Here is an 11,774-nt window from a genome sequence, read left to right on the forward strand (position 1 = left end):
GGCAGTTTTCATGAGAATGTCCATCTGGACAAATTGGGAGCGACCCCGAGACTTTCAGATTGGTACTGCCAGGAAGTGACTAATATCATACCATATTTGGAGAGAAGTATCAGTGCCACCTCCTTCTCCTGCTATATAGTTGTTGAGTACAACTGATAAAGAACCAGTTCTGTGGGGAGAATTTAACTTCTTCTGGCTTCCAAGGCAACCTTTTCCAACAACGAATAAAAGGTAAGTGGTAACAAATCTAGACAGAGGCGACAGTACAACATGGCAGCCAAAAACTGACAAATAGAAATAAGACAGGCATTGTTTTATATATGCATAATTTTTTTTTGTCAAATGATGCTTTCTCTAGTGTGAGAAGTGGAGGGAGATACAAGAGAACTTTAATATGACAAACAAACAAATAAAAAGCTAAGGCAATCTCTAGCTCTATTACCAGGTAGAGGCATGGTGTCCAGAATGAAGATGATACGTGCATCATTTGCTGTTCTTGCCAAACCATATCCAGAGAGTTGCACGCAATTATGGGAATATTTTCATAAGGATATTGGCAAACTGAAGGGCAAATAAAGCTGTTTGAAGAGAAATGCAAAGTGACTTAAAAACTGTCCTATTACAAAGATCATTTAGAGGAATGAGGAATGTTTAGCCTAGAAAAGAAAGTTTTAGGGAGGCAGGTTAGTCATCATCAATCGTTTGAAGGGCTGTGATATGGAAAAATCAATCTTTTTGTTCTGCTGAGCCCCAAAGGGAAAGACAAGGAACAAAAGGTAGGAGTTTTTTTGGTTCTATTTACAGAAAAATTTCCTAACTAATAGAACTGTCTCAAAATAAGATGGACCACCTTTGAAAGTAAAGAGTTCCCTTTCTCTAGAGATCTTCAAGAAGAGGTTGGATGATTTAACAGGGATGTCAGAGAAGAGATTCCTGGGTAGGGATGGGTTGGACCAGAGAGCTGCTAAAGTTCCTTCTAGCTCTGAAATTTTAAGAATCTATTGCAGATATTTTCTTCAGACTAATTTTTTCAGAAATTCTGATTGCTTGTTTCAAATGGATTCTCTGCCCTTGGAGAAAGCCATAAAGTGCTTCCAATTCATCTCTCATTATCTGTAATTTTTACTAGCTTGGCAGGAGTCTTTTGTTCACTTTTGAAAAAGTACAGTCATCTCTAAGGAAATGCATCAGTATGTGTGGTTTCAGAGACTGGAAAAAAAAAGTGTTCTCCGTGCCTGTTTTTCTATTTTCCTAAATCCTTGTACTTGAAAAAGATGCACTTTTAAGGTCCCTGGTGGTTTTTTATGCAAATGGTTCTATAATGGGTCAATTATCTCATTACTGTTATTTAGCATCTAACATCTCTCCTGCCAAGGGGGTGCAGAGTCATTATGTGGGGTGTGACCACCTATTTCATCTTTTCTGAGGTAAATGAAAATAGTTTTCATGTCTTGGTCTACAGAGAGCGTATCCAGTCAATTTTCGCCTTGATGAGAGGTTGGATGCCTCTTGATAAATGTTTCAATAGAACTGACATTCTATAGAAATATTCACATAAGCCAAGTGGATTGGAATGGATTATAATGAACCAAGGCAAAAGCAAGAAGGGGATGAGGTGGGAAGGCTGCTCACTGTCTTAATGCTAGGTGCTCTCTCTATTAATAAGCACAGGGAAGAACTTGGAGAGAAAACTCTGTCTGAAATGCCTCCCAACTCATCCAGGTCAATTCTTACTAGCAGTCACTAACTCTTGGCACACTAACTGGTATGAGACCAACCTTTGGGTATCTCCAGGCCAACCCAATCACACACTGATGAGTCAGGAGCAACTTTGGAGTTCTGTGATCTGGGATATACCAAATACCAACCATGTTTCCCTTTTCCCAGAACCCAAAATACATAGACAAAGGGAAGAATCACCAAACACTGTAGTGGAATTCCACCCTCCAGCGTCTCAGCATTCTCTAAAGAACATGGCTCTGCCATAAGCCTATGTTGAGTGGAATGAAGTCCTAGTTTCTAAAAACCAATATGAAAACGTATCTTGTATATTCTTACACTCCCATTCTCCAGCCCCCCAGGCCCCCAGACCCCAATCTCCCCACCCACCCACCACCCACCCCACCAGCCAACTCTATAAACTCTAATGGCTCCCTATTGCCTCTAGCAACAAATACAAAATACTCTGTTTGGCATTCAAAACTCTTCATAACCTAGCTCACTCTCACATTTCCAGTCTTCTCTAAAACACACACACACACACACACACACACACACACACACACACACACACAAAAACTTACCTTCTGTCTTAAAATCAATACTGAATATTGGTTCCAAGGCAAAAGAGCAGTAAGTGTTAGTCAATGGGGGTTAAGTGACTTGCCCAGGGTCACACAGCTAGGAAGGGTCTGAGCCTAGATTTGAACCCAGGACTTCCCATATCTATGCCTGGCTCTCTAACCACTGAGCCACCCCACTGTTCCCACCTTTCCATTTTACTTCCCTAGTACTTTTTGATCTCATGACACTGATCTCCCCACTATTCCACAAACAAATCATTCTATATCTCAGGCTAAGACATTTTCTCTTATTGTGTCTCATGCCTGGGTTGCTCTCCCTTCTCCACTCTGACTACTAATCTCCCTGGCTTCTTGTAAATCTCAGCTGAAATTCTGCCTTCTAAAGGAAGCCTTTTCCAACCCCTTTTAATTCCAGTGCCTTCCCTCTGTTAATTATTTCCTATTTATGCTCTGCATAGTTTGCTTTGTATAGATTTGTTTACTTATCTTCTCCCTTAGACTGTGAGCTCCTTGAGAGCAGGAACTGGTTTTTTAGTCTCTTTTTGATTTCTTAACATGGTGATGGCAAACCTATGACACAAGTGTCAGCACTGACACTCATAGCCATTTTCGATGACACGTAGCTGCATGCAGCCACATACAGAGAAGTCTGGGACCGCATGCCGAGGATAAAACATTTGCTGTAGTATAGTGTAGATCAGTGGTTCCCAAACTTTTTTGGCCTATCGCCCCCTTTCCAGAAAAAATATTACTTTGTGTCCCTTGTCACATACTATCACCGCCCCCTTACAGTTATTCACCGCCCCCAAATGCACCTGTGGCCATCACCGCTCTTCTAGATTGCTGCAGCACCCACCAGGGGGCGATGGCACCCACTTTGGGAATCACTGGTATAGACACTGTACACTATAGATGACAATTCTACCTATATTAATTTCCTTATTTTGGTTTATTAAATAGAGTTATATATTACAATTATAAGTTTTTGTTATTTAAACTATAAATATCATGAAATTATGGGGTTTTTCTCAAAGTGACACACCACCTGAGTTATGCTCGGTTTTTTTGGCGAATTTTGACACACCAAACTCAAGAGGTTGCCCATCACTATCCTAATGCTTAGTAAAGTGCCTGAAACATATTATAATGAATGTTTATTGATTGACTGATTAAATACTACCTTGTGTATGGGCTCAGTGATAGATGGTGTGTCTGTCATCCAAGGGCCACCCTAAGTGTGGAGAAGCCAATCCCCAGAGGACTTGGTTAGAATAATTTACAAGAACTTCAGTAGAATTCAGAAAGAATTTTCTCCTGAGACAAATGGATTGGAATGGAAATGAACCAAGGCAAAAGTGAGAATGGGAGAGAGGAAGTCTGAGCACTGTTTTAACATCAACTACTCCCTCTGTTTATAAGCACAGGAAAGAACTGTGACAAAGACATAAACATAGACACAGCATTTCCTTTTGAAAAGTCCAGAGTACAACTAGAGCTTCTTTTCTTTTCAGTTTCTTTTCCATTTTTTTCTAGACATATGGCCTTGGGCAAGTCATTTTTTTTCCTGGGTCTCAGTTTACTCATTAGGAAAATGAAGTGTTATATTAGACGATTTCTAATAGGTCTTTCCAACTGTAAATGCTAGGAATCTCTGTATCTCAGAATCTCCAAATAGTTCCCTAAAATTTATAGAGAGCAAGTGTTGTAGGTCTGCTTTATTTCAACATGTCAGCCTTGTAAATGGACTTTTCATACTGAGATTATAAAAGACAAAAGCACAAGTTACATGCTACAAAGATGCCCCTTACTCTAGGCTGGCATCACATGGCTCAAGCAGTGATATTGGAAAGGCTACCACCCACCCAATCACCTTGATAGGCTACCTGACAGAGACCATGGAGAGCAAAAAGAACACTGGCCTTCAAGACAAAAGTGGGCTTTAGTCCTGGGGTTTCCACTGACTAACTGCCTGGCCTTGGCCCAGTCATTTCCCTTCTCTAAGCCTCAGTTTCTTTATAGGTAAGATTAAAAAGTCAGACTAGATAACCTCTAAGGTTGATCTAGATCTGAGGGGTCAAATGCAACTCAGAATACTCCCAAGTGAAGCCCAATCCAGGGGCAGGAAGGTGGCTCACTGGATTAAGAGCCTAGAGATGAGAAGTCCTGGGTCCAAATATGCACAAGTCATTTAATCACAATTTCCTAGCCCTTACTGCTCTTCTACCTTGGAACCAATTCATGGCATTGATTCTAAGATGGAAGGTAAGGATTAAAAAATAAGTAATAGGGAAATATTTAACAAAATAAATTAGTTACACCAGAACAATAATATGAATATGTGGTTTTTTAAGTCAGTAAGCAGCCCTTAGGGATCCTTAGGTATGGTTTAGTGTTCTTTCCCACCCCCATTTCTATTTGATTTGGACATCACTGCTCTAGGTGATCCTTCCAGCCCTTACTTTCCACGGTCTAAGTCCCTTCCAGCTCTGAAATGTTATATCTTAAGGTCTCTTCCTGGCCCTGGACACCATTCTAGCATTACACAGTTTTCAGAATTGCATTTTCATACCTTTGTTACTACCACTTGGGACATGGGGAATGCCCTTTAGAAAGAGGAAAAGAAAAACCAGATCTCAACAAGGACACAGACACAGACATAGACAAAGACAAAGACCTAATTAACTCAACCCCCATCTAACTCATTTCTCCCTCTATCAACGCTAACCAGCACAGGTATTATTATTCACATTTTTATAGAAGTTTAAGGCTGACAAAACTCTCTTTTTTACAACAACCTGGTGAGCCAGACAGGGCAGTTATTCTTTCCCCCATTTTACAAATGAGGAAAATGATGATTTTAAGTGATTTGTTCATGACTGTATTCAATCCTAGTCAATAAATGTCTATTAAGCACCTACTCTATACAAAGCCCTGTGTGAGGAGGGATACAAAGTCAAAAACTGAAAAGTCTCTGCCCTTAAGGAACTTACATTCTATTAGGGGTAGCTGGGTAGCCTAGGGGTCTGCAGGCAAGAAGACTGGATTTCTCATCTAGCCTCTGACACTTATTAGTTGTGTAACCCTGAGCGTGTTGCTTCACTTCTCTCAGTCTGTTTCCTCATCTGTAAAATGGGGATAATAATAGTACCAATGTCAAAAGATGGTTGTGAGGATCAAATGAAATGATCATTGTAAAGTGTCTAGCACAATACGTGGCACAGAGTAAGTACCATATAAATGATAGCTATTATTATTATTATTATTATTATTATTATTATTATTATTATGCCAGCCAGGTGAAGCAGTAGATAGACCCCCATCCTACAGTGAAGAAGACTCAACTTCCTGACTCCAGATGTGACCTCAGACACTAGCTAGACGACCCTGAGCAAGCCACTTATCCATGTTTGCCTCACTTTCCTCATCTGTAAAATGAGCTGGAAAAAGAAAATGGCAAACCACTCTAGTATCTTTGCCAAGAAAACCCTAAATAGAATCATAAAGAATCAGGCATGACTGAAACAAACAATAACAGTTATTTTTGTTGTTGTTTACACAGATAAATTCAATATAGTGTTGGATTTTAAGTAGGAAAAGGGAGAGATAAGATTTAACTAGAGGCATCAAAGACAATACTTGATCCTTTTGTCTTTTGACTCCAAGTTTAGGAAACTTTCTGTTATACCATCCTCATTCTAGTGCAATCAATCTGCTTCGTTTCATTCAATTCAGTAACACAACATTTATTTATTGAGTGACTACATCCAAGGCTCTGTGCTATGTTCTCAAGTTACTAATCTAGTTTCTTCCATTACTGGGAGGGAATGTTTTTCAATTTATGAGATTAAGGAAAATTAACTGTTACTTTTTCATGCTTTCAGGTTTTTATACAATGAGGAGACATTTGGGGATTTTCTGGATAGCCGTCTTCTTTGCCCTGCTGTTTAGTGATCTCTCCTTGGTCAAGGCCAAAACTACAAGACAGAGAAATAAGTCAAACAGAAAAGGTCTGCAAACTAATAGAACCAACCCAACTACAGTCCAGCCCTCAGAGAAACCCCAGGGGGCTTTCATCAGGAACGGCAGAAAGCTCATCATTGACTTTGGGGAGGAGGGCAACAGCTACTATGCGACCCATTACCCCCTGTTCCCCGATGAAATCCATTATGCTGGGTGTGCTGAGTCCAATGTAACAAGGGAGGTCTTCATCGGCAACTGTGTGAACACTACCCGCATCATCAACAAGTTGGAGCCCCTGGAAGAACAAAACATAAGTGATATTTACTCTAGGATACTGGAACAATTAATAAAGGAATTATGTGCCCTTAACTACTGTGAATTTAGGACAGAGAGAGGAACTGGCCTTCGTCTCTCTTTAGACCAATATGTTATTGTCTACCTGGTGATTCTGACTTGCTTGATAGTGAAATAAATAAGCACAGAGCCTGACAAGGAGAGATGGGTAAGCCGGTCAGCCACTGGCAAAGGCCAAAATTATCTCAGGCTCCCTTCCTGCTGTAACAAACCCATCACCCCTTTAAAAAAACTACCAAAACTCTCTGACAAAGGTTTAATTTCCCAAATATATAAGGGACTAAGTCAAATTTACAAAAAAATCAAGCCATTCCCCAATTGACAAATAATCAAGTGATATGAATAGGCAGTTTTAAGATGAAGGAATCAAAACTATCAATAATCACATGAAAAAAGTGTTCTGAATCCCTCCTGATTAGAGAAATGCAAATAAAAACAATTCTGAGAAATACAAAAAAAAATATCACCTCACACCTAACAGACTGGCCAATAATGGAAGCAAAGGAAAGTGATAAATGTTGGAGGGGATGTGGCAAAATTGGGACACTAATGCATTGCTGGTGGAGCTGTGAATTGATCCAACCATTCTGGATGGCAATTTAGAATTATGCCCAAAGGGCTTTAAAAGAGTGCTTGCCCTTTGATCCAGCCATACCACTGTTGGGTTTGTACCCCAAAGAGATAGTAGGAAAAAAATACTTTAACAAAAATATTTTTAGCTGCACTCTTTGTAGTGGCAAAAAATTAGAAAATGACAGGGTTGTCCATCGATTGGGGAAAGACCAAACAAATTGTATCTGATGGTGATGGAATACTATTGTGCTAAAAGGAATAATGAACTGGAGGGATTCCATGTAAACTGGAACAACCTCCAGGAATTGATGCAGAATGAAAGGAGCAGAACCAGGAGAACATTGTACACAGAGACTGATAACATTATGCACAATTAAATGTAACAGACTTTTCTACTAGCAACAATGCAATGATCCAGGACAATCCAGAGGAACTTATGAGAAAGAATGCTATCCACATGCAGAGAAAGAACTGTGGGAGCAGAAATATAGAAGAAAAACATATGATCGATCATATGGTTCAATGGGGTTATGATTAGGATATTGGCTTTAAAAGATCACTCTACTACAAATATGAATAACATGGAAATAGGTTTTGAATACATGTATAACCCAATGGAATTGCTTGTTAGCTTCAAGAAGGGGGAGGGAAGAGTGGTGGGGAAAATCATGAATCATGTAACCATGGAAAAATATTCTAACTAAATAAATAATCAAATAATTGGAAAAAAACAAACTACAAAACAGTAGTGAATGTTGGCATGTCTTAGGCTATATGCTCTATGACCTGACAAGTGTGTACCTAAAATATTCATCCTATGCTTTAAATAGTCCATCCTTCCTACTCTAAAATCTATCAGCATGCCTTCCAACTATGAAGGTGAATCTGGGTCCACAAGGCTAGACCAGAAGGGTCCAAGATCTGTTGGGTTCTACCAAGTTGAAAAAAATTCAAGCTGAGACTCAGTAATAGGTTGTGTCCCTACCCAAGGACCATCTTAACTTAGTCTAAAGAGCCAAAAGCCTGGCCACCACATCATAACTTCTTTTGGCCACAGAAACTATTAAAGGCTGCCATCATGATCTAGAGGGGCTTCAGTCTGCCTCAGTAGAAGATCCAAATAAAACCATAGATCTATTGTTTTGTTGAAAGTACACTTAATTCTCCCTATAATTTACATGGCTTATGATCTGAAACAATTGATTGTGAGCCCTTTTGGAAGAACTTTGCTCCATTCATCCTGGACCAATCTCACTTGCCACCAGAGAAGGATGTTCATGAGGATGACTGGGAAGAAATAGCAGTGCTTTAAAGAGATGCCAATAAGTACTTCTACTGGAACAAAATCACATACAGTGTCATGACTTTAAAAAATATCAGTACCACAAGAGACTAGCCCACAGACCTAGTCACGTATGGAGAAAATCCAAAGTATAAATTATGCTTTAATATAAGTCTGTTACAAAGACCACATATAGATAGATAGACAGTTTATCTTTTGTACTTAAACACAGCAGTTGCTCCTGTTATTTTTCTGGCACTGGACTGCCCACTGTTTGCAGTATTCTTATCAAGGACAAGCTGGAGAAGCACTCATTGGTGGTGGTGGCGACTCCCTCTTCCATATCTTCACTCTCTTTCTCATATTTCAATAGCATATGGAGTGATATCTCACCAGAAGGATATTGAGACAGTTATCCATGAAAGAGACAGTTTTTTATCTCTTATGTGTCTGGCATGTTCACAAAGGAAAGTGTCCACTGTTAACATAGCTCATCACCAGAAACAGATGGTATAGTCACTGCTTTCTATGTCCATAGCTCTTTTCTAATTCAGGAATACAGCTTATCACTGTCTGATGGCAAAAGGGCACATCCATAGACCAACTGCTACTAGAAGACAGCAGCTAAGTTCTCCTGGCTCATTTTGATGCCTCAATGTAACACTGTATTTCTGACAAAGAAACAAGCATCCATGGTCTGTGGCTGGAATTTCTGGTCCTGCAAGTTCCAGGATGGTACTCATCATTGAGAAGGACTAGTCTTTGGAGAAGAAATAATGGAGAAGACTTTTTACAAAATGTTCTCTGAGTGATTTTAACAGGAAATAGGTCCAAGTACCCTGAATTTGCTGCCTACTATCATTATAAAAACAATAACTTACAAAACCAGACCTTAGAAGAACAATGGATTTAATTTACACATCATGCATTCCATGCCAAAAGGAAGCTTTTGACCAGTTGTTTATAGTGGTTTCTCTACATGTTCTATGCACTTTGTGTTCTGTGAAGATTAGATTCCTATAAAGATCTGAAAACCCTTTCCCATAGAGTCCCTGGAATCTCTCTTCATGGATTCAGTGTTTAAAGGGATGAGCTGAAAGCCATCGTGGCCACTTTGTCACCTTGTTGTGTTGATTGTTTACACAACCCTCCACCAAAGTCCTCCTTCATCCTGATGTGGAGGCAACCCTGGGTTCCCAAAGGCAATTTCAGGGGAATCTAAATCCCAGCAGATCCTCCAAAGTTAGAGATTCTTCCAGTACAGGCCAGGTGGCAGATTGTGTATCTGTCACAAGTCGCTTAGCCTAGCTGAGTTCAGAGAAGCTCATTGGAGAAGGCTGACCATTAGCCGGTAAAATGTGGAGGAGGTGAAATGTGTGCATTGTGAGATCATTTGGTAAACTGTAAAAGGTTGTAGAAATGAAAATTATTGTTATCAGGAATAACCCTGAAGGTAGAAATACGGAGAGATGTTATAATATGTCAAGAACAGTTGAAGGAGTTTCTTGTAGGTGAAGGGAATGGCAGTCCCACTGTTTTTGCCTTATTGAGGAAAATTATGGGTTGGTTGTGTATGTAAAAATCCCAGGGTTTTTGTTTAGTTTTTTTAATACCAACTGGAAGCGTCCCCTCCCCTCCTCTGGTTTCTCTTACTTGCTGATCTGATACAGCTTCGTTGGAAGAACGTGAGAATGGGTGTGAGAGTCAATTACCATGATTCATTGTACCATAAAGATAACCCTGAACACCATGACAATAAATTTAAATCTGAAAATAATCTTAAACATGATCAACCCCCTTATTTTGTAGATGTAAAAACTGTAATGACTTCCCAAAGGCCACATGGGTATTAAACCTAAGCCCTCCAACTCAAAACCAAATACTTTCCACTCTATAATCCTGCCTTGTCACTCTGGTACATCTTGGAAATGAAATCATTGAGCTTTCACTTTCAATTAAATGCAAGCCAGAGTTATTATATCCATAACCTGGCTTTTAGTCATTGGTTTTCTCAAATCCTTTAGGGGAAAGAAGACTATACTTGGAAGAGAAGACTATATTTCTATCCTTGATCTCTTACTCTGTGACCTGGGCCAAGTACATAACCTCCCTTAGTCCCAGACTTCTCATCTGTGAAACGGGGGCAAGAATATTTGCACCATATTATAGGATTATTGTGAATAAGGTACTTGTTTGCAGCATTTCAGAGATGCTTGGGCGAAGTCCTGTAATAATTACTAAGTATTTATCTTGACTATTGCCCCTACAGCCCCCTCCACACCTGTAAGCAGATGGTAGGTTAATTCTTCTTATTTCTTTCAGTCCTTAAACTTTTGTGGTTGACTTAAATAAATAAAGAATGGTGTCATAATGCCATTGATTTGGAAGTTCCTTCCCAATGATACAGACCATAAGCATGAGATAACACTCTTGTCAACTGTGCTCTCTCCTAGAAATCAGCTTCAAGCTAACTGATGGATATAACCACACAGATTGATCTCAAAGGTTTGCTGTCTCCTTCAGGAAAAATCATTACTCTGCCACCTCCCCACCTGCAGCCTTCTCAGGAGAGGTTGGATACATCTTCCACTTTTCCCAAACTGACCAGGCTCCACAACCTCTATCCGTGGTACTAACATTGATGAGGAAACAAGGGTTTTTGGTCATTGATTTCTTTTAAAGAAAAGGGAGCAGACAACTCATTAACAGGAGGGGAAGCCAAGGGGCAAATCAAATGGGCACAATTTGTTGAATATAACAGTATCTAGTGCCAAGTGCTTTTGACAACAGAGGCAGAAAATTACTTTTCTGCTTGGATTGCTTCTCTTATCCTTAATCGATACAGCTAATACCCTCATATTGGTCTGCTGTTTGTCACCATCTCTCTGAAGGAAAAAGCCGGTAAGGGGCAAAACCTCTGAGCCTTTGGCATCTACTCACATGGTGCTAAGGTAGAGGATGCTATATAAGCTCCTTCTTTATTTCTCTCTGTCCAGAGTCTTTCTCCCAGTATTGTCCAGGCAAAACCCTTAATCTCCCAGTTCTACATCAATGTCTGGGAAAGTGTCACGCATCTCTTTGGAACTTTCCATGCAAATTTATGTTCTTACATATTGAGAGTTGTATTAGTACAGCAATGGCTTGAAGAAGTCTATGGTGAACATTATAAACAGCGAGTATAATTTTCCAAACTTGCCTTGTTCCAGTTTTGTTCAAAGCCAGATATTGTAGAATCTTGCCTCACATTCCTATGTAAATAGGAGTTTCCCAGTGGGCAGTTTATGTGCTAAATTTTTATAGGC

The 11,774-nt window shown here is 39.7% G+C and overlaps 1 protein-coding gene across 1 annotated transcript; it reads left to right on the forward strand.

The window, feature by feature from the left end:
* The first annotated feature begins 1,391 nt into the window (after positions 1-1,391).
* Positions 1,392-6,735, forward strand: PRND (prion like protein doppel). Its single transcript, XM_044660894.1, has 2 exons — positions 1,392-1,440; positions 6,185-6,735. Exons 1-2 carry the CDS (start codon positions 1,392-1,394, stop codon positions 6,733-6,735), a joined length of 600 nt encoding a protein of 199 aa, XP_044516829.1.
* The last annotated feature ends 5,039 nt before the right edge of the window (positions 6,736-11,774 follow it).

Source organism: Gracilinanus agilis, chromosome 2, assembly GCF_016433145.1.
Source record: "Gracilinanus agilis isolate LMUSP501 chromosome 2, AgileGrace, whole genome shotgun sequence".
Taxonomy (NCBI): domain Eukaryota; kingdom Metazoa; phylum Chordata; class Mammalia; order Didelphimorphia; family Didelphidae; genus Gracilinanus; species Gracilinanus agilis.